Source organism: Podarcis filfolensis (genome assembly GCF_964270895.1).
Source record: "Podarcis filfolensis genome assembly, chromosome: 11".
NCBI lineage: Eukaryota > Metazoa > Chordata > Lepidosauria > Squamata > Lacertidae > Podarcis > Podarcis filfolensis.
In genome coordinates, this window is record NC_139613.1 from 29,914,096 (window position 1) to 29,941,219 (window position 27,124).

Below are 27,124 nucleotides of genomic sequence, written 5' to 3' on the forward strand. Positions count from 1 at the left end.
GGGCAGTTCTTTCTTTCTGTATCTGTTCTATTCCTGCCCTACTGTGCCTCAAGGGACGCTGTGGGTTAAACCACAGGGTGGCGCTGTGGGTTAAACCACAGAGCCTAGGACTTGCTGATCAGAAGGTCAGCGGTTCAAATATCTGTGATGGGGTGAGCTCCCGTTGCTCGGTCCCAGCTCCTGGCAACCCAGCAGTTCGAAAGCACATCAAAGTGCAAGTAGATAAATAGGTACTGCTCCGGCGGGAAGGTAAACAGCGTTTCTGTGCGCTGCTCTGATTCGCCAGAAACGGCTTAGTCATGCTGGCTACATGACCCAGAAGCTGTACGCCAGCTCCCTCGGCCCGGAAAGCGAGATGAGCTCCGCAACCCCACAGTCGGCCACGACTGGACCTAATGGTCAGGCGTCCCTTTACCTTTACCTTTACCTTTACCTTTACTGTGCCTCAAAGTGATACCTGGGAGGCATATGAAACTGGAGGTGGTGTCATGAACATAACCCACAGTGCTCTGGTGTTGCTGTTTGGTTAATCAAAGCTTTCTAGCTCATATTTTTAGTAAGGCCCCCAATGCTCCCCACCCCCAACTATTGTAAGCCTCTTGTCAGCTGGTGTGTGTATGTTTGCATTTACTTTCTTTGTGTGCTCCTGTCTATCACAACTAGCAAGAGACTTGTCACACTCCCCCCCCCTCCCAGGCCAGTTAGGAAATATGTTGTGGGTTCTGTTTTCCTTTCTTTGAAACCCTCCTCCCCTTTTCAAATGTTAATCCTGTTGCTAGGGAGAAGTTATACTAGACATGACATCATTCATGTCTTCCCAAGCCATTCCTCTTGTGGCCATCCAGGGCTGTGACTTGTTCCATTCCCAAGGGGAGCTGGTACCCTTTGCAAATAGTGTTTGGTGTGTGTTTTGCATTAAAATGCAGCGTTTGGAAATTCTGAAGAAGCAGATTTCCAGTTCCTGTTACAGTTGGAACATCCATCTGAACTCTGGTTTTCTTAGCAGTAAATATATTCTTCTGTTTTAATTGCAATACTATGCAATGCTGTCTAAAGCATATCCCTGTTATCAGATCTGTGCTTTAAGCTGCTGGTAAACAGATACTCTAAATACTTCTTTTTCTTTTATTTTCTTTTTTTTAAGACAAATGTGTAGCATCTCCACTGACTGGAAACTTGTAGGTTTCCTCAACTCATCCCCCCCTTCAAAATGTTCTAAATCTCTAGAGATCAAATTTAACAACATTATATATTCAGCCAACAAACTTCATCGAGTACAGAACGTTAATTTTACATGCTGTATAAATATCTCAAGAGTTTTCTAATGGCAAAGAGCATTTAAGTAATGGAGTAGAGAGGGAAATCAATGGAGAACTCTGCTTAGTGTTGTTTAAATGTTGTATTTAAATGAATTCAAAGCTTTAAATTTGTTTCTGTTAGAATTTTTTTAAGAATACAAGTAAATATTTCCAAGAAAGATGTAAAGTTATTTTTGTATGCCACAACTGCTGCTCGAATTTTAATAGCCAAGAAATGGAAAACACAGGAATTACCAACGGTGGAAGAATGGCAGATGAAGATGATGGAATTTATGGAGCTAGCTGACCTCACTGGAAGAATCCGCGACCAGAAAGAAGAGGAACATCAAGAAGATTGGAAGAAATTTAAAGACTATCTGAATAAATATTGTAATATTAAAAATTAGAAGATACTTGAAAGTACTAATCAGGCCTAGGATTAAATTAGTATTTAATTAAATAAATGAGATTTAGAATATTAAGAAAAGTTAATAAATTAGACTATAATTAGAATATTGTTTTGGAATAATGATATTGGAAAACTGCTACATTTAGTTACAAGGAAAATTCAGATGGAAGGGACCAGAGGAAGTCAAGCAACATGTTTATGACGTTGGATGTTTAACTAAATAATCAATTTGTATTGTTTATGTGTTAGTTGTTATATTTTTTATTTGTTGTTATTTGCTGTACTTGTTTTATGTTGTTTTTCTTTTTTCTTTTTTCTTTTTTATTCTCTGTTGTATTTGTTTTTACAATATGTGTTACATTTATAAGAAGCTTAATAAACATTATTGCAAAAAAAAAGAATACAAGTAAATATTTCAAGACATTACAGTTTGCTGGCATGCAGCAATGTTTAAATGTCTTGAGTTCCAAACTGCATGTACCAGACCCTTTGCGCAGGCAGTTGTATGTGCATAGATTATTTAGCTATTGTGGTTGGGTTTTTTTGCACTTATGCTCCATCTTCCTTCAAGAAACTGAAGGCAGCATATGTCGTGACAAAGATTACAGGATTCACGAACTACCACAGGTGGCTGGCTGTCAAGTGTGGCTGCTAGATAGTCACATGGAAGAAAAAGGGCTCACCACCTGCATCTCACCTTCCAGCCAAGGCTGCAGGAAGCATTCCAGCTCTGGCCCGTGTTTCAACTCTCAGTTAGGCTTCTTGGCTTCAAGCGCACCTCACCCTGTAGGACCTTTCTGTTTGCTCCAGGCCAGTGTTGGAGCAACACTCGCTCCTTAACAGTGAACCTTGTGGCCCATCCTGTTTTTGCATCCAGCCTTGCAGTCCTGCTATCCACGATTCTGACCACTCGCTATCTCACCCATACACTTGCCAGTTTGGAACAGGAAACTTAGGAGATAATTGGGGCCCCATACAGGATTTTCCATTCTTTGTGACTGGATGCAGATCTTGCTGTCTGACCTCTTCTCTCTCTCGCTGTCTAGTGAGCCAGTCAGTAGCAATTAGGTAATTGATCCATCATAATATGATTCAGCCTTATTGCCTGTAATTGATGCTTCCTGCAAGCATTTTTGAGCCAGGCCCCTAATGAAAGCAAATATGGGATCTTCCTGTTCTTAATATCAGAGTTCAAGCGAGAAATGTAGGAGCCAATTAGATCATCCAAATGGACATTCATGGCTTGATATTTTAAATGTGCCTTTAAAAAAACACACATAAGTCTAGCATTAATATGAAGGGAGATAATCTGTCACTTACAACATAGCATATATACATCCTTTAGCTAGCAGCTGGGTCTCTACTAACACGGCCGACTGCTGCAACCTCCCTCCTCCCCTTGGTAATCTGTATAGCCGGTAGCCATAAGGGACAATTCTCTGAAACTCACTAGAGGGAAGTGAAAAGGGTTGGTGGCTATAATAGTCTGATAAATGTTCTGGAAAGCATGCTCATTCAGATGGAAGAACCAATCCTACCACTAAATGGTGCTGCAGTTTGGCTGCAGGCTGCTAGCATCTGCGTATTAGTGCTGTTCATTCATCCTGATGTTCTTCAAAAAGAGGTCTGGGCTAGAGCTCACTGGGGGTTTGATCTAATGCTTGCTAGCCCTTGTTGCTCACGGTTACATAGATTTTAGGTTCTTCTGTCTGAGGCTCAGACAACGATTGAGACAAATGTTGGGGGAGTTCCTTCTCCCCTTCAGCCCCACCCACCCGCCTCCCAGTTCCTTCCTACTATTAAACACAATTGAATTCTTTTATACCATTAATTTCCCCCATAAAATGTTGTGGTGTTTCTTTATACAGATAAGGCCCCTCTAGCATTTTCTAGACCCGGATTTAACTGTCGATTGTAAAACTCTGTCCTTTAGGAATACTTTAAGGGCATGAGAGTTTATGAGAAAGTTGCTGGAACACTGAAGATAATTATATGTTTTTCTACAACCTAAACCAACATTTCCATTTCTAAATCCTAGTCTGGAAACCACTAGCGTCCACTGTAAAGTAGTTATCTAGCCCTAAAACCTTGTGGCATTTCAACACTACTGTTGGTGGTGTTTTTATTTTTGGACCTCTTTTGTCCATGAAGGATGACTTCCTCTGGGCAATTACTTTGGTTTACCAGATTTTATGCCTTGACCTTCTGTAGATTGTCTTGCACAAAGAGCCTGATTCTAGGCTCTGGGGCTCAATTCAAGCTTTACATCTTGCTGGCAAAAGGCTTCTCACACACTATAATGGTAGCATATGCAATCAAGCTGAGTTGAAGGTGAGATTTGTATTTATATATAATGCACATTTATTTTTGTTGAGGTGTAAACCGCACAGAGACATCTCAAAACACAAATGCATGCTGCTCCAGCACAGGCCGTGCTCTCCCATTGGGGAAAAGCTTTTTGGTGGTGCGCATGCCAGAGCGTGCAATGTATAAATCCTACCCCAGCACCCTTATCTCATGGTTAATACTATCCCTACCTGGAAGTAACTTCTCTTTTATTTTGAAAATATAGCCAACAATAAATAAGAAGACAGTACAGAATACAACAATCAGTGCAGGGTGTTATTGCTTTCTGAGGTGGAAGGGAATGGGAGAAGGTTGCCTAGGGAAATACATTCCCGCAAGGCCTCCTTCCCTGAATGTGCACAGTTCACTCACCTTGATCTGCTCCTTTGTTTGCTTCTCCCTCTGGGCCCAGTCTGCACTTGCTCCTAGCAGGAGAGGACAAGACACGTGGAGCTTAGTGCCTCTCCTTGCTCATCTCACTGCTTGCTCTTTGAGAGAGGGCAAGGAAACAGGCGGCGACAGCAGGGCAAGAAGGCTGGCGGGATTGGCAGTGGGCCCCTGCTGGGCAGCGAGCCTTGGCAAGTGCCCAGCAATGCCGAACCCCTGACCCCAGCCACGGTGATAATAATAGATAGATCACAATGGCAGAAGCTGATCTGCTGCAGTTCGTTCTGAATACCAAAATCCATGAGCTGACAATGCGAGGGGCTGTTTAGTCTGATAGTTTATGGAATATTAGTATTACCTTTCTGAAATAGGTTTGTTTCCTTTGTTATCCTGCTTTCTAAAATAGCTACCTCTGTTTAGGAAAGCGCTTCAGATAATAACTTTCATATTATGCTGCCGTCAGCAATATTCGACTACCTACATACAAGTTTCCACAGCTTCCTACTTGCAAAGCACTTCCATTTCACGACTGAGTAACATGTGAGAGGCAGTTTTTTGTACATCTCCTGCATAATATCATTTTGATGTATCCTACATACTAACTCATCCATAGAACATGAAGGTAGACTTCAACATAGCACTAGGTGTGTGTGTGTGTGTGTGTGTGTGTGTGTGTGTGTGTGTGGACACAGAATAAAATCAATAGGACTCCTTCTCTCCTCCGCCTCATGTGCCCCCTCAACTTATTATGGGTTCCATCCCCCTCCAGAGCATATTTAGGGGGTGGATGGCTTGCAGCAAGAGAGAGGAGGGAGAAAGCCAATTATGTGAGTGGACCTTGTTCCATGCACACAGCTTGGTTGAATTCCGCACTGGGTCCTTCTGTAGCCATTTAAAAACAAGATGGAGGTATCTGGCACTGGGCCGAAAAGCTCACACATGCACCCCTTAACAGAACTGTTTCTGTCATGTGGAAAGGTGGTTCTGCCACTTCCACAAGGGTAGAGGTGAAAATGCATTTTGAAGGCAGGGGTGGTGGTGTTTTTCTATATAGTACTGGGTGGAAGAGGATTTTCTCATGTTTCCCCCTTCCTTTTAAACAAACAAGGTTATACTTAGGTCCTGTTCAGTTGTTGTTTAGTCGTGTCCGACTCTTTGTGACCCCATGGACCAGAGCACGCCAGGCACTCCTGTCTTTCACTGCCTCTTGCAGTTTGGTCAGACTCATGTTTGTAGCTTCGCGAACACTGTCCAGCCATCTCGTCCTCTGTCGTCCCCTTCTCCTTGTGCCCTCAATCTCTCCCAACATCAGGGACTTTTCCAGGGAGTCTTCTCTTCTCATGAGGTGGCCAAAGTATTGGAGCCTCAGCTTCAGGATCTGTCCTTCCAGTGAGCACTCAGGGCTGATTTCCTTCAGAATGGATGCGTTTGATCTTCTTGCAGTCCATGGGACTCTCAAGAGTCTCCTCCAGCACCATAATTCAAAAGCATCAATTATTCGGCGATCAGCCTTCTTTATGGTCCAGCTCTCCTGTTCAGTAGGTCTGTACTAAACATGGCTAAGTCTGGATCCAGCTCCCTTTATAGATCTACCGCCTGAAACTACAAAGAAAATCTGTGTTTTATACCGCTTATGTTTAATTAATTCACATACCTTTGTAGGCCAGCATGCGTCTGGGTCTCTTTTAATTCTTTATGTTTTGTCTCATCCCTTAGGTTTCGTCACAGCCCAAATTGCTTTTACTTGAGAGACTGGATCATCCACAGCTGGATCAGGCAATGCCTGCAGTTTGGGGCACAGGATAAAGCTTTGTACACTTTGCAAAATAAGGTGATGTTTTAACAAGACATTTTTCAAATGTTGTTAAACATACATAAGTTAGCTACACCTGAAACCTTTCTGTGAACGTGCCTCCCGTTCAGAAGACTGCATTCTTTGTTTACGATGAAAGTGTGGAATTTTAGATAAACTTCATGCAATCTCTGCTGTTTCCTTTTCGTAGTGGAGCTGACCAGCCAAATTTAAACAAGTCCCAGCTATTTTCAGGGTGCGGGTGGGGAGTTAAACCCATGCTTATATATATATCTCCTGCTGGAATCAGTGAGACCTGAAAATGTTCTTTATTGTCTGGATTGTGCCCACCACTTATTTTAAAGTTCAGTGTTGAATGAATTCTTTAATTTATTTGGAGTATGGTATTGTGGAACCCGCTGTGAGCCTTTTAGGCAGCATCAGCAAGATGTTTTCTACCCGACTCAGAAATGCTTTGAACAGGAGTGGGCAATAATTCCCTGTAGATAACCATCTTTGCATTCCCAGAAGCACATGATCCTTGCAGCATTTATTGTTTAGCTTTTTGGCTTTTCCTTTTAGCTTAGATTTAAAGTTGGCAGCGGATGACGTCTCCTGCTTTAGTGATGCAGAGACATTCTTATGTCTGCGCACAAAGGAATTAGGTCTTGCTCCTAAGAGGACCAAAAGGCTTGTGGGGAAAATTATGCAGGAACCATCCCCTTACAATCTACCGCTTGGCAAGAAACACAGTGAAGTGACAGTCATCCCTGAGCAATCTTTGCCTCTGGCATAGAGTATAAAGGGCTCTTCCACACTGCACATTGCTAAATGTATCCCTGTGCAATCTTACTGCAAATTTTTAACTATAGGGAACGGTGGAATAATGCATGCATACAGGTGGCTGGTTGCATGAATGCACAAGTTTCTGTGAAGTGTTTTTAAAACCCTGCTCTTCAGCTTTAAAGGCTCCCAGAGCACCTTCCAGATCGATGAAAAGCAAGACAAAGACTTTGTGATGGTGAAGAAAAGCTGTGGCACCAGTATCATTGCTGCATGTAGAGCTCTGTCTTCCTTCTCGTTAAAGGACTGCCTTAAGAGCAGAGACATTGCTGTAAGTCAGCAAACGTAGCTTCACTAAGTTTTTTTGCCCCTGAAGAACAAAGCTCAGAACAATCCATGCTGCCAGTTTTGAACATCTGAAGGCCCAAGTGGATAGGCATTAAGGGATGAATGGCCAGCTACATTCAGTTGCAGTTTTCTACTTGCCTGGTCAGTATTGAGCAGTAGTATGTTCCAAAGGACATTCTTCATGGTACTCCCATTTCAAGTAGTGAAAGACAAGTAAAAGTGGGAGATTTACTGGTCCAGGCATCCCCTTGACCTTGCCGTACTGTGTTACACAATCGTATCATAGTCCAAAATGAGAGGAGATGCTGGAAGTATGACGGTTGTGCTTTCCACTTGTTTTTGCAGGTTCAGTATGGAATTATCCCAGATTATTTTACCTTCAATATATTGTTGGATTCTTTTATAAAGGATGAGAATTATGAAGGTAAGTAAGCATATGTCAGCTGCTGGTCATCATGATCTTCCCTGTTTCTTCATATTTATATATGGCCCCCTTTGGACCTCTTTCTGTTCATCTGATTTGCTGTGGTTTTAATGGGAGGAGCCAAAAAAAGGTAAAGAACACTGAAATCCACCTTTCTACTGAGTCAGGACATTGATCCTTCCAGCTCAGTATTTTTGACATTAACTGGCACCAGCGTTTCCAGCAAGATTCTTTTCTCAACCCCAGTGCCAATCATGAGCCAGAGATCTTTTGCATGCCTAGTGCATCTTCTACTACTAAGCCTCTGTAGCCCTTCTGCAAGAGAGGAGGTAAAAATTGAGCAGGTCGGGGTGGGTGTGTTATTAATGTAATCAAATCACCCAGTGCAATTCAACGAGGGTTGACCGAGAGTTCCTTTGTATCAACATTATTTTCCAAAGTTTTTTAGTGGAAAGTGCCATCCTTTCCTTAAGCACCTCTAAAGCCACTCAGGAAATAATTCCAGATGGTACATCATCCAAGAATTTGTGCATTGTTGCTTGTATCGAGATGCTGTGCCCTCCAGCAAACTTAGGGCTTGTTGTCAAGAGACCTTGCCTTAAGCTGATAGCCCCTGAATTCATTTTGGAGTTAGCTTTGTTAACACAGTCCATGAAGTATTATTTGATTAGGGTGTTTGTGAGTCCTTATGTGTAAAGTACTGTGGTCTTGCCTCCCACTTGCGTACCATGACTCTTATCCTCTCTCACTCCCATTTTAATTTTGAGAAAGGTCTCCTGGCACAGAGCGGAACTGTTGCATAGATAAGATACACCAGCTTTGTGACTGCTTCCAGCTGTTTTCCTTATGTGCCTCCTGGTTCAGCAAAAGGCAGATGTGTTGTTCTTCTGATGCTGCATTTTTTTTGCACATCAAGATTCCAGTGTAAAAGAAGAAAGCGTACTCGTGTCTTTTGAAACGAATGTGGGAAGAAGAGTCTTGGCAAACCACTCCTTTAATTATTAAATGTTTTGTTTATTGTTAGATGCGATGGCTGTGGTCACTGAGATAATGATACAGGAAAGTTTTGACGAAGTTTCTACACAACTTCTCTCACTTTATGTGATGTACAAGTATTTGACAACCAAATCAGAACTTACGGTAAGCTGTGGCTCAGATGGTAAGATACATGAAGGGGTATGTGCTCCATTCATCTGACTAGCAGCTTCCATTACAGAAGAGTCAACGTGGGCCAGCTTGTATCAGAGAATATATTTTGCATGGTGGTGAAAACCAAGCACCAGATGTGACAGCGAATGTAACAGCAATGTTTGCTATTTTCAGTGGGAGGAAGAGAGGAATCTCGGAGCGTCCCTCTTCTTGGCAGGCCTGAAGCAGACCAACACGGTGGGATTCAGTTCCCAGCTGTATGGCTTAGCACTTCTCGGTAAGTTATATAGTGTTTCATTACAAGCACTTTACCGTGCTGCTTTATTGATTGATTAAAAGTAGCTGGATTAGTGAGATTCTTCGATTTAAATTCTAATATAGCCTTTGACGGGTTGCAAAATTAGAGCTAAATCAAGTTTTGTGTTTTGGCATGCAGTCCAAATAAATCATAGATGTGTGAGATTCAAAAATCAACTGGATGTTGTTGTTGCTGCTTTAAATTCCTGCTGAATGCATGAAAATCCCAGTTGGTTGAATCATAGAATTGTAGAGTCAGAAGGGACCACGATGGGGACTGTCTAGTCCAACCCCCTGGAATGTGGGAATCTTCTGCCCAACGTGGTGTTTGAACTCACGGCACTGAGATTAAGGGTCTTATGCTCTGCCAACTGAGCTTTGTATGTATGAACCCTGCTTCCTGCCAAGTTCTCTTTCTCTCCCCACCCATTATTCCTAAGCTGGGGGGCGAGCGGGAATACCTACCTTGGAAAAAGAGTAAAGGGTTACAAGTGATGGATGGCTCACTTCGACACAGAACAGGGCCTACAAGGCTACTGTAAGTGATGTACAGGGTGCCATTTTCTACTGGGTATGCAGCTAGTACGAACATAAGAAAAGACTAGTCCAGCATCTTTCCTCCCACAATAGCCAAAAAGATGCCTATGGAAAGCCCACAAGCAGGACCTGAGCATCACTCCCCTTTTTGGTGCTCCCCATAAACTGATATTCATAGATACACTGATGCCTCTGATACCAAAGGTTGCTTATTTATTCCTCATGCTCAGCTCAGAGGTTGCTAAAAACAGTCATCATAAAAATGCACAATTAAACATAACAGTAAAATAAAACATCGGATATAGTATTAACAGACAGTGATATGGCAGAGTAAAGTAATTCTGATTTTGTCCAGAGGCCAGATGAAATAAATGTGTTTTAAGTTGTTACTTGAACAACAAAAGAAACTCCATGGGGAGGGAGTTTCACAGCAAAGGTGCCACTACTTAAAAGGCCCTGCCATGTGTAGCAGCCCCATAGACCATGTCCATCGAGGGAACCATGAACAAGGCCACCTGGTATGGAGTGTGTGTGTGTTTGTGTAATTATCCTTTAAGTACTTGAGTCCTTAACTAGGACTAGTTGGGTTGTCTGTTTTTGTTTCTATTATGTATTTTCTGTTTTTTATATTGAGATCTATAGGTATAGGACAGTATACAACTTTAATAAAAAAAAAGCAGTCCTTGATTGCTGTATCCTCTATTAATTTGTCTAATCCCCTTTTAAAGACATCCAAGTTGGTGGCTATTGCTACATATTGTGACTCCCAGTTGTGCTGTGAAGAAGTCCTTCCTTTTGCAGTTTTCAAACTACAAGCACCATGATCCCTAGCAGTAGATGAAGCTCTAGGCATCATTTGCATCTAAGATGAGTCCTTGTGAGGTTTCTTCTGTATCAGACTAAGACTCTTTCTTCCTCAAGAAGGGTGGGAGAGCACAGCACCAGCAGAGGTTTGGTGTGGCGTTTATTTTGAGTTGGGCCAAGCTTGAAGGAGGCAGGACCCAGCTCAGAATGGGACCAGTTTTTTTAGGTTGTGGTGCATTTTGAATTCACACCTTTAAAAACTTATTCTATCCCTAAAATAAAGAATGGTTTTTCATAGTTTCCTAATCACCAGAATACCAATAGCAGATATAAGAAGCTGTATATATTGACCTGGAGTGAAAGAAAAGGGTGTCAACTCCAGTGCAATTATTCATCCTGTCTCTCCACATGATTCCATAAACCCACTGAGATTCCACACCTTTGGGGAGGTGGGATTAATTCTGAGGCTACAGTGTCTGAAGTCCCCTGTTTCATTGTATTATGATTTTATTTCATACAAGGTTAAAAGTCCATGAATGTTTTGCTCTTCTCCATTCCTTGCTGTTAATGGCATGTTTACCCTTAGGTGCAATACAGTTTTAGTCAAAAAAAAAAAAGTTGGATAGTTGCTCTCTCTCTAAGTTTCACAGCTTGTTAACAATGATAATAATGCCCGTGACAGGTCAGGAGGAGGGCGCTCATTCTGATTTTACCTGACTTTAAGACAAAACTGCAGATGCAGTAGGAACCAAGATGAAAACTGCTGCAAATTGGCAGAACTGTTGGTTTGCTTTTCGCTTGAGCTATTGACACATAAATGCATTCCTCCCCTCTTTGGTTACTGCAGACGTATGTATGTATGTATGTATATTTAAATATAGCCCAAATAATATGGGAAGGCGTTGCACTTAGCAAATCATTTTACTGTTGTGTGCTAGTGACCCCGCTGACATTGAGATTCAGAAGATCAAAAGCTATTTTCTGCTATGTCACATATTCTGCAGTCTTGCCAGCTCTAATGGACTAGACCTCTGCAAAGAGTGAAAGATGTCTGTGGGCATAGACTGGCCTGGAGCACCTCAGCAGTTTATATTTAGCCATCGCCCAATGAGTGTTTGTTTGCACACACGTTCCCGTGCTTCTCTGTGGCTTCCCTGTTTGGGGAAGAGAGATGAAGGTGTGTCACAGTGGCTTTCATTGTTAGATGTACCTTTGTGATTAACGTAGACAGTTAAAGGTGATAGAAACTCCAGTAAGAGAAGCAAGGCCACATCTGAAATGTTTAACATCAATGACTGGGTTTCACCAGAAAGACAACAGCAAGGAATGGATCCTGCTAATAAATAATTTTAGGTTAGCCATTGCTCATATTTTAATCCACACATAGTTTAGGATTACTTGAAGTATTACAATTTTCATACGCAGAAAAGGTCTTTCAATATAGTAAAATAGATATTTGCCTGAAGACATCTGTGTAACTTCCTGCGCTTGGGAAAACAGTAATATGTGTTGCGGCTCTTGGTGCTATGAGTACAGTGTTGCCCCGCAAGACGAATGCCTCGCAAGACGGAAAACCTGCTAGACGAAAGGGTTTTCCGTTTTGGAGGTGCTCCGCAAAACGAATTTCCTATGGGCTTGCTTCGCAAGACGAAAATGTCTTGCGAGTTCCTGCGGGGTTTTTTTCCTCCCCCCCCCCCACTTTTTCCCAAGCCGCTAAGCCGCTTATCAGCTGATCCGCTAAGCCACTAAGCCGCTTAACAGCTGATCCGCTAAGCCGCTAAGCCGCTTAACAGCTGATTGCTAAGCCGCTTATCAGCTGATCAGCTAAGCCGCTTAACAGCTGATCTGCTAAGCCGCTTATCAGCTGATCCGCTAAGCCCGCTAAGCCGCTAATAGCGCTAATCCGCTAAGCCGCTAATGGGCTTGCTTCGCAAGACGAAAAAACCGCAAGACGAAGAGACTCGCGGAACGGATTCTTTTCGTCTTGTGAGGCACCACTGTATACAATAATCAAGGAAACCAAATATTGTCTCTAGGTAATAAAGGACACTAATATGTCATGTGCAAGTTAAGTCTAACACTATCCTCCAACTCCCCTCACTGTACACAAACTAGTGTGAATATTTTCCTGAACTTTACAAGTTCAGGAAACTTACAGATATGATCAAGCAGAGAAGGAGACTAAGGATTCCCACACCTCTAGCTGAAGCCTCCATGTGAGGTAGTTCTTGAGGTCTACCTGACCCTCAGAAGGGGGTTTTGTTGTGTGTTTGGGGGGGGGGATAATGTGGCGAGAAAGAGACAGGAAGACCCCATTGTTGCTTTTTTGACTGACTTCTACTCATTTTCCAGGTACAAACAACAACTATGTGAGGCCAAACTGAGGTGGGAATGGAAGCAGAGGTTTAACTCTTTCCTCCCACACCATTGTCCTGACAAAATTCTTCCCTTGGTGCTACGTTAATAGCAAACAAGTGGAGATTTTCATCAGGACCCCAGCAGGGGAGAAAATAATTACGTTTTCTCTTCCAACATGCTGTAGCCCCAGTGAAAACCAAGGCGCTCTAGATCTGCTGTCCAAGTAAAGACACTGACGTGATTCACAGTGATGTGTTTAGCATCTCGTCTACTTTGAGTACAGGAAAGCTGCTTCCAATTTTAACGGTGCTTTCTACTTTAAATAATGCAGTAACACTCACAGTGTCTGTTTTAATAATAACAGGAAAAGTGGAGCTGCACAAGGGGCTACGAGCTGTGTACCACAAAATGCCACTCATGTGGACCCCCGGGTACCTGAACAGAGCCTTGCAAGTGATGGAGAAAGTGATGTTGCTTCCTGATGATACAAAGCTCTGCAAGGAAGCTGTAAGTGGAGAACTGTTGTTTTACAAAGCAGGGCCTTGTGCATTTTTGAGAAGAGAGCCGAAGGGTTTTCAAAGGAGACCAGCAGCCTGGTGGCTACTGCTGTTTGCCCTGATGTTTTGTGTTGCTCAAATTTCTGTTGAACTGATTGCATTCAGTGGCATTTTTCTTCACCTTGAGGAGGAACATCCTTTCCAAAAGACAAGAGAGGCATATCTAGAAAGGGCAACTTTTCACTTTTCAGCTTCTGCTTCTGACTTGGAGGGTGCCAAAGAGGCAAAGTGCCTGGCAGAGTTTCCTTTTCACCCTCTGCTCCTCATGTAGTGGGGAGAATAAATGGGGTATTCTGGACTCAAGTCAAAACACAGTATAGATTATTTATTTATACTGTTGCTAAGCTGTTTACAAATAAATAAAAAATACAAAACATATAAACACACCCATAAAACAATTCAATCAAAGCATTAAAATAAACAGCCATAGTTGAAATGTACAGTAAAACAACCCTGCTGAAAGAGTTAAAACAGCAAATAAAGCAGGGCATTCAAATCAGGGCATCAGGGGAATGCTTGTCTAAACAGGTTTGTCTTTAGGAGCCCGTGGAATGCCCATGCTGATGGGGCCTCTCGTATTTCAGCAGGGAGAGTAAAGTTAATAGAGAAAGATTTCCCCTTCCAACTTCTCTAGAGTTGTATGAAATAATCATTTCTCCTGCTGGCATGCATGGGTGGGGAACCTCTGTCAGTCAGGGCCGCATTGCTTTTTGGGCATCCTGCGTGCCAGTGATGATCAAAGCCAGAGGCAAGAGTGGGCAGAGACAGGCATGCAACTCTTATCTTTGTGCAGTAGGAAACATGCCAGCCATGTACACACACAAACCCAGTCAAGCAAGAGGCATTGTCGCAGATCAAGGGCACATTCCAACCAAGTGAAACCACTGGAGGGTGTGCAGAAGGGCTGGAGACGAGTATGGACTTGGGAGGGGGCATGGCCCAGGAGAGTCCTGGAGAACCATATCCACCGTATTCCTCACATGGCCTCATTGAGTGACCTTGGATGTGGCCTTGACACAAAGGGAACAGGAGCTACTATTGCCTTGCAAGCTTCCTATTCTGCATTTCTGCCTTGTCCAAAATACTGCTTTTGCTCTGCCCCCCAGGTGGCTTCCATTGCAGAGTCATCTCACCCCATCCCACCCAGGCCTGCCTTTCTCTCCTGTCCATTATCAAAGAGAGGGAGCCGATAGATGAATCCACTGAAAATCAAATGAACACAATGAGCTCATGATGCATTTTAGCAAAACAGGACTTGAGATGCCAGCTGATTTTATATAAGTGTACAATAACCTCTTCCAATATACATGTAATAATTGTGGAATATCCGTAAAAGCCTATGTGACCTGTCCAGAGCCAATCATAAAATCAATAGTAATTCCAGAAAGGCTGGGCTTAATCAGATAGCTTCTCTCACTAACTTTGGCCACCGTGCAGGCACTTCAAAGGAAGAACAAGACTCGCCTTTAATTTCCCAGGGTTTCATTTCATAGCAATGGTAAAATAATTCACTGCTGACGCTATCAAATTACGTTTTTTGTTTGTGCCTTTATGGTTTTAAAGTTTATGCATTCCGTCTACAGTAGACCGTCTCAGAGACCCTGAGCCATTTTTCTGCAGTAGGACCTGGAGAAAAAAATGTGCAGCCTTAATAAGACAGGAAAGTCTTGAATTTGAAAAACAGTGAATTATAGTATTGTCTGCTTGGCCTTCTGTTTATGACCCTCTAGCATTGTTGCTCTTGTGTGATCAAATTTGATCCATAAAGGTTAGAAATGCCCCTCCTTTATTAAACTAATAGGTGGTATTCTCAGGAATTTTAACAAGAATCCAGAAGCTGCATAAAAAGGCCCACAGGAGCAGTATATTGACCATCCCTGTAATTTAGGCAACAATGATGCCCTTCAGTTTTTCTAAACAGCACTTATTATCTTTTTCTCATTTCTGTTGCAAAGATTGATGTTCTGGCAGCCACTTTGCAGCCCATCCCTGTGACAGAAGTTTCCCCAGAGGACACCAAGGACTCAGAAGAAACACCGAAGCAAGTGCAATCGGAAGAAGCAGAGATGTCACGACTGCCTGAGTACTTGAACCGATTTGGGGTATGCAGCTTCTCAGCTTCCCCTCTTCCCAGCTGGTTTTAATTAGTGTTATTGTCTGTAGCAAAAAGGAAAAGAGTACACCTTCCTTCTTCTTTATTCTGTGACACTAAGGCTCCGTTGCTGTCCCACCAGGAATGCTATTGGGGCTTTTGGATGCTGACATTGAATTCATAGAGTTATAGAACTGCCAAGTTGGAAGGGACCACCAGGGTCATCTAGTCCACCCCCCACCCCCCGCCATGCAGGAATCTTTCGCCCAATGTGGGGCTCAAACCCATGACCCAGAAATTAAGAGTCTCATGTTCTACCAACTGAGCTATCTTCTTACTACTTCAGACTGGGAATTGCCTTTCTAAAAGGTGTCCCTTGTCTGCTGCCTGGCTGCAGGGATGTTATTTTTGCATTTCATACATCAGACTTGGTGAGCCAAACTCCTGCTAACTAAAATGGAGTGTCACTCCTGATGAGTTGCTTGGTCTTGCACTATCTCTGGCATCTATGGGCACAGTTTAGATGCATTCCCCTCTTTGGGTCAATGCAGTTTAATAGGTCTTTCCCCCTTACGCAGCCTGCTAATGACTGTAAGAAAGTGGTCGCAATTTTGGTCCTGTGTTTAGTTCTAAGAAGGTCCACTAAACGAGTAAATGAGATGGTTTGCCTGGGGTTTTTGTTTCGTTTTGAGGCCCAGCCTTTTCCTGCATTCCCTTTCCCTCATTGTGGTTTTTGCATGATTTATCGCCCTGTCACTGGGGAAAGCACCCTGTTATAGAAATGGCACAGAGAGTATTCTACAGATTTATACCTACAGTGTTGTTCTAAGGCCCTGTTCCTTGGTGAGATGCTTGTGTCTTGGCAGGTTTGCTGAATGAAATGTGCAGCTCAATCCTGCATTTGTTTCCTCGGAAGTAAGCCCCAAAGATTTCCATGGGACTTGCCGCATAGAGACTGAGCTAAGAATCAGAAAATTTCTCCCCAGTTCAGATCTTGTCCCTGCCATGAACTCGCTAGGGGGAATTTGTTTTCTCTCAGCCTCAGTTCCACACTCCCTCCATCTGCAACCCTTACAGAGATGTTGTGAGGATTACAGCTAGATAGCGCATGTGAAGAGAGCTTGAAGACTGGAATGTATTATACAGATGTTAAGCCTTTTTATTGGGTGTGCATAGGAATGTAGGCTTCGTTTCTTTCGGAAATGAACCAGGGAGGGACACTTGCAAGAAAGTTCTCTGATTACATCATAGAGGAGGTAAAAAGAAAAGCTTTTTATTAGTGAGCCTGTAAGAGACCTGGTGGACTGGTTAGTATAGGCCGACAGTAGATGATAAGGAAGCTTTTCCCACAGTGGCAAAACGTGAGAACAGGGATGGGGAGCCTGTGGTCCTCTTAGGTTTTGAGCTATATTATATACATTATCCCTTGCCATTGGCCATGCTGGCTAGGACTGATGGGAGTTGGAGTCCCACAGCATCTGGAGGGGCCACATGTTTCCTGTCCCTGGATTAAAGCTATATAGTTAGCATCATATTTTGTGTCTTTTGAGTTCTGCACCGTTTTGCCCAAGTAATACTTTTTTTCAGCTTTGCAAATGCATTGCCAGCCTACAGAAATGTGATAGTCTGCCCACCCCTATGCCTCTGTCACAAGACAAGCAAGCAGTAGGTTTGATAACATGCATGCTTGGAAGGAATTGTAGCTTCCAGTGATTCAGTACGCAGCTGATTTTTATGATCCACCTCTAATTATTCTATGAACAGCTTCTACCAGGCCGGAAACACTTGAAGCTGAAAGGTCAGGAGGAGGGTTTGCAGGATCATTCCATGCCCCTTCCCTGAAATTTCAGGGAACCTTTCGTTAAAGGTAAAAATAAGTTTCTGTTCCTCTTACTTGTCGAGATTAATGAAAAATGTGGAGGCCACATTCTTCCCAATGACACAGTAAGAAGCTGCCTTGCATTATTTCTGTGCTAAGGAGTGCAAGGCATAAGGATAACTGTCAGGCTGTAGACTAAACTTAATGTTTAATATTTATAAATTTAAAATGCATTTTGTCAATGCTTTATATAGTTGCATAACTTTTTCATCTATTTTGCTACTGGTGTTTGGGCTCTGGGTCTTCTACACTGATCTGCTCTCCTCCAGACATGCCCCTCCAGGCCCCAGCATGGCAGAATGGTCTAGCTCTCTGTCTGGGAAGATTGCTCAAAGCCATGTCTCTCACACTCTGCCCACAAAGCCCAAGGAATAGCAGCAGAAATAGCACAATTTAAAAAATGAGACTCAGATAGCAGTTGAGCAAGGTTTAATGGTATGTTTGTTCAGCAAGATGCCCAGCGTGATGGCTCAGTTCCTTTCCGAACAGGGTCACTTTTCTAAACAGGATATAATTTCCACTAAACTAAATACAGTTCTTCTTCTTTCTTCTTCTTCTAAATTTGCATTATATTATTTGTGCAAGGGTACAGTTCCCTGCTATTGGCTACTGAGATGTGCAAGTGCTTTTATGTCAGGAGAGTGAAAGGCTCAAGAAGATGACTTACGAAGTGGGGGAGGACTAATGGAAATTACTTCGAAGAAAATAAATCTGGTGGTTGGTTTATGCAGCCTCAGCCCTGCAGCCAGAGACAAGCTGGAAGTGATCATCCCTTGCCGGCCTCTTATCCTCAGATGGACCACTATGTTGTTTTTAAATTTTATTTTAAATAAAATTGTAGCTGCACCGGCCAATTCCACTGCAGTCCCCAACAGCTCCCCTTGCCATTTCAGTGAATCAGCACAGCCTATCTCAGAAGCAGTCCACCTATTGGCTTGGAGTAAATTCCTGTCCTACCTATGGCAATATCCCATGCGTTTTACGGCTTAGACCTATTGCTGCCACCATTCTTCCTACCTTATTTACCACTTCCTTCAAGGCAGATGGTACCTTCCCCTCCTCCAATGAAGCATTCTTCTTTGGCGATCACCCATAGCTGAGTAAGATTGTCTTCCATAAACACAGTTTTAACAGTGAGTCCATAAGTGACTCTGGAGGCCAATTCTGAACCCACATGTCCTTCCACAGTGGGGACACAGGTTTCCGCGCAGGAGTTGATCACAGTGAGGTTTTGCCAACTGTGCCTTCCTCTTAGCACATTTCTCCCTTTTATCCTGAGTTTGAGTGTCTTACTTGCCCCCTGAACCCACCCAGCCAATTCCCTTCAGCTAGTTCAAAAGAAACCTAGACGGACAGGGGTCAAGGGGGAACATCAGTGCTGTAGACACACCTCCATTGTACTATGGCATCCTTCTGCGTCTGGATCTCAGTGATTTTGTCCTCAAACTTTCCTGGAAGTTTGTTATAGCAGATTGCTTAGGGTGTGGATAACAGAAGTACACAACAGCATTCCTGATGCTTCAGAACTGCATCTGCTTTCACTTTTCTAAGCGTTTTTAATCAAAAGTCCTAGAAACTCTGCTGTTTTGCTTTCTTTTTGAAAAAAAATAGAGTCATACAAAGCAAGGCAGAATGTAGCTAGATCAAGACATATCAAAGAAGCATTTCGGTTAAATGCGTTGCAGACTTTGTATGAGAAATCGGGTTGGCAACAACGGAACTCCACAGTGCCATCTGGTGTCACAGTATTAGAATGCATAAACAACACATATAAAGTCCTATGGCAGAGTTATACACAGGTGGCTTCCAGCCTGCCCACCTAAAACTTGTTTCAGTTGCCATTATGTATCATTTCTATAGAACCTGCCAGCATACAAACTGGATTTTCCATATTCCAGTGATACTGCTCTGAAACACTCCAATATGGTGCAGTTCTCTTGTGACTCTGGCCAACTCTGTGCATTTGTTTATCTTCAGGTTTTGCTCGACTGAATTCATACATAGTCTGTTGCTTCAGCAAATAGTTTGCTGAAGGTCAATGGTCCAGAACATGACAAAATTGCTCTTTCCCTGTGGGAGCTGCCCAATGATGTTTCCTTGGGTGGGAGGCCCAAGCAGTGGTTGCATAACAGACAGTTCTACATTGCAGCGGCTACAAAGCTTTAGCTCTCTACTGCGTCCAGGCCCCATGCTGGAGGGTGGTTGTGAGTAAACATGGAGATGGGAATTGCATGGCTTATGGAAATTATAGGCTACATGAACTAAGAATGGGGGGAGTGGAGAAGCCCAGGAGGTCTTTGAAACAGCCTGTGTGGTAACTCTTGTTGACAGCAGGAATTGCAGTCTAGCGATACTCTCCTTTGTAGAACTGCCCTGTGGTTTGACAGGTTTTCCTCTTCTGTGTTGCACATGAATCTCACAAGGGTGGGATAGCAGGATAGGATTCAGTTAGCAGATGCCCACACAAGGACTTCTACTATTGTAATGGGGCTCCCCCCCCCTTTCCTGGCTCAGGAGGGGAAACCCCCAGGCCAGCATTCCACGTGGCGGAGAAGGGGTTGTTTGATCTGCCAAGCTGAAAAGCACACACAAACAGAGGAATTGCCATAGCACTACCTTGAATTCCTTCCTCAGTCTAGAACTGGGGAGACCAGGTTCAAGTCTCTACTTTGCCATGTTGTTCACTGATTAACCTTTGCTCAGTCACTGTCTCTCAGTCTAAAGAAGATAAAATGGAAATGGAGGAAGATTGAGCAATTTCCTAGCGCTCTGGGTCTTCAGCTTCCATTGGCCCTTGACATTTGGCTATGCTGACTCCCCCCCCCCCAATAGATTTTATTAAAGCTTGGGGGAAATGATATACGAAAGTTAATATCAAAGGCTCAGTATCTTTTTAGAATACCAAAGATAAACTTATCTAAACAAAAACACAAGCCAAAAAAGGGAAAGAAAGAAGAAAAAGAGAGGAAGGGAAAAGAGGAAAGGGAGAAAAAATGAGAACTTCTAATTCTTCATCTGCCAGCTATATATATATATAAATACCCAAAACATTCACTCCGCAGTAACAGCCCTGCTGGCATGAGTTGATGAGGGTTGTGAGTTCAGCATCTGGAGAGCTACAGATTCTGCAGCCCTGATTAATGCCATCCTGAATTCCTTTATGGGCTAACAAATAAATAAATGAGTCCTGCTCACTGTGCATCTTATTTCATCTCATTAATAGTCAGTCCTAGATAACCTGTATCTCTCTAAATTATGGGTATCTTCTAGTTTTGGTACAAAGGCACATCCGAGGATAATATTATTCCTGGTGAGTGACCAAGGATTTTGTTGTTGTTGTGTAAAGCGGGGCTGTTTAGAAGCTTCCGGCTGTCCTATTGCATCCTTCCTAGCTAGAGCTGCTCTCTTCCCATTCATTTTCCTGGAGGCTTCTCCATTAGGGCAATTAATTTGCCTTTTGTCTGGGGAACATCAAGCTGTCCAGTAAAACTTCCATAACCACAAATGGCCCCGCATCTCAAAGCACTTAAGTGAATTAATATTTTTTTACGATGCATCGGGGCGTGTCATGAGAAGCACTACACCACAGATACAAGTGGAACTCTGCTGTGATATACTGCCCAGCTGCCTGGACGAATCCTGCCTGCCTGCAATGGAGTACCCCCATATGCAGCCCACCCTGGTGCACTCCTGACCATATGTCAGGAGTGCTCTGATGGTGTTTCCTGCTTGGCAGGGGGTTGGACTCGATGGCCCTTGTGGTCTCTTCCAACTCTATGATTCTATGATTCTGTGGTGCACCCACACAAGCAGAATCAGAGCAAAGTAAAGGGGCTGCATCCAGCGAGCTGAGCCTGAAATCGCATGAGCCATTAAAAAAGGGGCCATAGAGGAATGTATGCTGGGCAGTTGCACAGGGGCTCGTGGGATCTATTTAGTATGCCATTAGGACAAGCCTATTTAAATGATTTCCATCTGTTGAGCGGAAGGTTAGCCAAAGTGACTCAGGGCGAGTCCTTGGATCAGCAATGAGGGTGGGGGCGGGAGGGGGGAGCCATAGGATGTTTAGATTGCCGGCTGGCCATTCATCATTTGTTAGCATAATGAGTCTTTATTAATGATGTTTCTCAGTCATCATGCAAGTTCAGCTATCCCAGCACTTAGCAGAATTAAAGATTGATTCTTTTTTTGTTTCTGCTTTGTTATTGCTAAATCATAAAAATCTAGTCTATAAATTATTTCTGCCCCTTGCTTGTTCCATCACACCACCATTTTTTCTTCTCTTTTTCTTTTGGGGACGGAGGGAAGGAATGGAGAAGTGCTCCTTTATTGCGGCTGGCACGTTTTTCCAGGACAAAACACAAGTCAGCTGCATGGTGCCGACTTGTAGAATTTCACATTCCAGTTCCGGGGAAAGAGGAGGGGGAAAAAGATTACTCAGGCCGGGCAAGTGGATTGTTGATGTATTGCGACTGGTTGATTAGCGATTTTCTTTCTTTCTTCTTTCTTTTCCTTTCTTTTCTTCCCCCCTCACCCCTGCTATGACAGGAGCTGAATTCTAAGCTGCAGTCGCTTGGCAAGGTGGAATCTGCAGGCTTGTTGACACTGACCACCCAGCTTGTGGAGGAAAAGCAGCCAGCATTTGAAGTGGAAGACATTGCAAAACACAAGGAGAAGCTGAAGGAGTGGGAGCAGGAGCGGGCGCTGCTGACTGAAAGGGAGAGAGAGTTGAGGGAAAAGGCCAGGCAGGAGCTGGAAACCCAGAATGCAGCAAAAGCAGCTCTTTAACGCAGAAGATCGGCTTGTGATGTGGCCTTGACTGTATGCAGATGAAACCTTTCCAGATCCATCTTGCAGCAAAAGTGCTTCTTCCCCACCCCCTTAAAAACCACTGTAATTATGATTGTTTCTCTGAAGGCCTCAGTTTTGCCTGTTATGTGTTATGTCTACCTGTCGTCTAATAAAGTGATTCATTTCTAAAACAGACTGGGTAAGACAGTACATTCCAAATGCTCTGGCCACAGTCAGTGTCTGCTGTTTAAAAAAGGATACAAACAGGAGTTCAAAATGTTGTCTGCTTGCTTTGTTCAAGGGATCACAAGCAGTCACCAGGTGAGTTAAGATCTGGAGTCTTCTTCTTTGGAGGCAGCACACTTAAAACCGCCTTGTATCAGGTCAGACCATCTCAGATGGATTGCAGCACCCCAGGGTTTCAGGCAAGGGTCTTTCTAGCCCTGCTGTTAGGCATCCTGGGCATTGGAAGCCATCACCATGTGTTGAGCTGCTCTCTTCTCCATGCCCTGTCAATACAGCAGCAGGAGACTAGATCAGCTGATAAAGGACCATAGGTACTTCCCTGTCCAGAGGGCATTCCACAAGATGGGGGCTGTGATAGAAGAGGTTTTGTTTCTTCCAGAAGTTGACCTAGCCTACCTATAACTTGGAATCTGCCCCAGGGCTTCACCTGTAGAAAGTTCATTCAGGAGGAGCCATTGCTCCAGGGTTATTAAGACCCAGGCTTTTTAGGAGCCTTTTTGGTGGTGACTCCACATGTATGTAATCTCTCTCCAGCCTTTTAGATGCCAGGTGAAAACCCACCATTTTTCGTTGGGTTTTTAGAAGCTTTTCACAGGCATTTATAGCACCACTACTTGAGAGTTACTGTTGGGGCTAAATGTACCTATAATCCCAGTGAGCAAGATGGATTGATACTCTTTCACAGCTCTACGGCTTGGACAAACAAAAATGTCCAGTTTATGTGCATACAGAGTGAATGTTCTTGCAGTTCGTTTTCTATCTTTGCTGTTGGCTGTTTGCCCCTTGCTGTGGCTGTGCTTTCCAACCCACGTAGCAGTCTATGTGCATGACTGTAAACGTGGTAATTAGGCCTGTCATGATACATCAGGCCCTATTCTCAGTGCACAAGATCAGCTTCGTTGCCCCCATGGTTCCTGTATGTTAATGGACCTTTGTGGGATGGAACTACTGTGGAGTGGCAAATCTGTCACTCCTGTAAGATAAACCTGAACTTTTGGGACTCTGGAACCTTTATACTTATTTTGCAGGCAACATCATATTAATAACTACTATTAAAGATAGCAGTTTTGGGGTGAAGCCTGTCTGCTAAAACTTCGACTCTTCTTCGTATCTTCAGTCTTACAGTAATTGTAGTGTTCTACTTCCTATAGAAGAATATATTTAGCCTTCTTGGATGTTTCCTTGTTCAGAAAACTTCACAGCCAAATAAGCTGATTGTCTCTTTCCCAACCTTCCATGAGCCCCCCCCCCCCGGTCATTTGAGACTCCCTTGAAACCTTTTTTCTTTCTACTCACATACTTACCATATATTTCCTGCCTGGGTCAACCGTTAAGCCAAGCTTACTACAGAGTGGGGCTTCCACCACTTTGACCCTGGGACACTTAAAGCTCCTTGGTGTAGAGAGAGAAATCATTTAGCTGCATGGATGGTTCTCATTTGGGAGATACGTGCTGAGTGAGGACATCTGATCTGTACGTGTGGTGTCTCCTTCAGCTGCCTCCAGTTGTTCCATATCCCTTGAGGACGACCATTGTATAGTCCACACTGACATGCAATATTCACAGTACGGCCTCGGTCTAGTATATCTGAAGGAGCGTCTCCCCCCCGCCCCCCCAATCGTTCTGCCCGGACACTGAGGTCCAGCTCCAAGAGCCTTCTGGTGGTTCCTTCACTGCGGGAAGCCAAGTTACGGGGAACCAGGCAGAGGGCCTTCTCGGTAGTGGCACCCTCCCTGTGGAACGCCCTCCCACCAGATGTCAAAGAGAACAACAACTACCAGACTTTTAGAAGACATCTGAAGGCAGCCCTGTTTAGGGACGCTTTTAATGTTTGATGCATTACTGTATTTTAATATTGTGTTGGAAGCCACCCAGAGTGGCTGGGGGAACCCACCCAGATGGGTGAGGTATAAATAAAGTATTATTATTATTACAATAACGTTTCTGGGGAAAATAGAACCTGCAATTTTTCAACAAAATGTACACATTTTTTGCATCCATCTGTCTTGGGAGGAGTTCACCTTTGGAGGTAAAGTCAAACTGTTGGAAGGTTGCAGTGCCTCCTGTGGCTGTAGAGACTGAAATGAGACATGTATTGTTGCAGCTGGGGCAGATGAAGGTGTCTGGTGCTGCTGCAGATGCACCACAACATTTCTTCTTTCTGCGCTCCTTTCAGCGGTAATTCCTCCTATGGTCACCGATATGGATACACAACCTGTCTGTCTTTAGGCACTGCAGACATCTAATGTACGCATAAGGATGATGTAATCCACAAGCAGAGAACTCGGGCTATACAATGGAGTTTGCTGCTTTGCATTTGTCTACTTTTCACTGGGTGAGAGAACTTGTGGATGCTACTCATTTGCCTAGCAGATTAATCCTACCCTTTTGAGATGCAAATGTTACTCCTAAAAGGAAGATGCTAAGCCAGCCCTTATGGGGTCTGTTGTGCAGGTGCTATTACAGGAATTAACAGCCATGCCTTCTTGTTTACATAATGATGTGTTTATTATTCTGTGCTCCAGCATTTCCAAAGATGTCTGGGGAATTTTTGCCTGTGGTTACAGGTTGCACAGAGACTAGGTGCCACAAAGCTCCAGATTCTCTGCTTCCTCTAGCAGCTTCATGCCCTCCCCAGGGAGAGCCCTGAACGTCCTCTTTCAGATAGCATAAGCACCATGATCCTCTCTCACAGCAGTAACAAGTTTAGCATGGCTCTCAATGCTGTTAATGTGAGACTTTAAAGAGCAGCGCATTTGCACATTAGTGTTGTGTTAATGGACAGTGAAGGCTATAGGAGAAATCTGGCCCTGTTTTGTCCAGCTAAGCTCTTGGCCAATTCAGAAATTAGCGGATTCTATGTATATATTCCACATGTTTAAATGGTTACCTACACACCAATAAATTTATAATGCAGGATAAGAGATAGTGGCCTGTTCCTTTAACCGAAACTTGATTTTTTTCCAGGACTCCATAAGGAAAGCATTACATAGCAGAGAGATAAACTTCCCTTCCCCACTTCCAGCTCTCTGCAGATCATGCTTCCGTTAACAAGCATAGCTGCAAGGGGCAGCTGAAAAGTTTTGGTAACCCTGGTTTGGCCTTGGGTTCAGGAAGTGCATTTTGTATTGTGCAAAGTGACAGGCACATAGAACGGGCTGCATATGTGTGTAATTTGTTTCGACCATAAATAGTAATGGAGCAGCAATACTACTGGCTGACAGTTTGCATGACAGTTTTGTAGAATGTGAGCATTTTCATGGAGATCACTGAATAACGGCATAAAAGTTGGTTGAGGATGAAATAAATGCCCAGTGCTAGTATTCAATCTATTTGTTTGGTTAAATCTATTTGTTTAACTTTCTTAAAGTTGGAGCAATAATCCTGTTTTATGAAGACATGCATACTTGTACTACAAATTAATTGAAGAGCTTTTACGGATTTAATAATGATAATAATAATAATAATAATAATAATAATAATAATAATAATAATATACATGATTACTGGAAGTAAGTTCTCCTGTGTTCAGTGGGACTTGCAAGTGTGCTTAGGGGTAGCTGTATCTGTCAATTGCAGTTTCCTAATACCCACATTTTTGTAAGCATCCTTGTACATTCTTTTTTGTGCATTTTCTTTTTGTTCCCAATTTTGGGATGCACTACTAAATTCAGATAAGTGCAAATTTCTAAGGATTAGCTCTAGTCTGGTTTATAGAAGCATCTATTAGGTAAGCTCATATTAAAATGCATACTGTTTTAATTTCCCCTCCATCCCTAGCTGTGCACAGGATTGTAGCCTCAGCCTTTTCCCTCTGATCTTTTTATAAGTTGTGGAATGTATTCTTCCATCCATAGGATTCATGAGTGGCAGATGGATAAGCAAGGAGCTTGCTATGGAAAGAACACATGTCTGTTTTGGGGGAGGTGGTGGTATTCCTTTTGGGGGTTTCTGGTTCTTGCTTTTATCATGTATTTTGTGGTTTTATATTGTATTTTTATGTTGTGAACCGCCCTGAGATCTGCAGATGAAGGGCAGTATACAAATTAAACAAACACATCTTACAAGGGGGGTGGGGGTGGTTGTACGGGCAACCTGCCTTTAAATAAACCTCTTTGCTTCAATCTGCTTTGGCAGCTTTTGATTGGGGGTTTCGTGTGTCCAGCAATGCGTACAAAATATCTGCATACTAAGAGTTCCGTTTCATTTGAAATGCAAATTGCTGATTCAAATTCGCAGCAGCCTCCGAATACTTTAATGAGTAGGTAAGCAAATATACAACTTCCCTCCCTTCCCTTCATTATTCACGGTGCTGTCAATCCAATAGAGAAGGTCAGTATCCATTATTCACAAGAGGGAAATTGCACATGTAATTCCCTCCATCTCAGATCAAGGCTAGTCTGTATTTTGCTGTCCTAGAATCAAGATACAGTACTAGCAGAGCTGGTAAAAGAGCATTAATAATTCTGTTCACATTCAGAACAGTGTGAAACAGCAAGATCCAGCCTCCAGATATTATAGATGGTTAAAATAGAATATGACTGGCATGCCAGACAGTTTGCATTGTACCCTGGCTTTTTTTCTAGGTGCTGTTGAATGAATCAGTATCACTTTGCCTTTGTCCTTT

The 27,124-nt window shown here is 43.2% G+C and overlaps 1 protein-coding gene across 2 annotated transcripts in view; it reads left to right on the forward strand.

Annotated features, from left to right (window-relative positions):
• MRPS27 (mitochondrial ribosomal protein S27) overlaps positions 1 to 22,442 on the forward strand; it is a 53,780-nt gene extending 31,338 nt beyond the window's left edge. The window contains exons 5-11 of one of the 2 annotated variants that reach the window (XR_014540035.1): positions 6,157 to 6,271; positions 7,709 to 7,787; positions 8,812 to 8,927; positions 9,111 to 9,213; positions 13,297 to 13,439; positions 15,445 to 17,250; positions 17,307 to 20,416. Coding sequence is in view for 1 of the 2 variants with exons in the window: in XM_083577429.1 (XP_083433555.1) it covers positions 6,157 to 6,271; positions 7,709 to 7,787; positions 8,812 to 8,927; positions 9,111 to 9,213; positions 13,297 to 13,439; positions 15,445 to 15,591; positions 22,009 to 22,248 (943 nt within the window). In the remaining variant the exon portion in view is untranslated. Of the gene's footprint in view, positions 1 to 6,156; positions 6,272 to 7,708; positions 7,788 to 8,811; positions 8,928 to 9,110; positions 9,214 to 13,296; positions 13,440 to 15,444; positions 17,251 to 17,306; positions 20,417 to 22,008 lie in introns of those variants that run through there. The other variant, XM_083577429.1, reaches the window with a different exon arrangement.
• Positions 22,443 to 27,124: the final 4,682 nt, after the last annotated feature.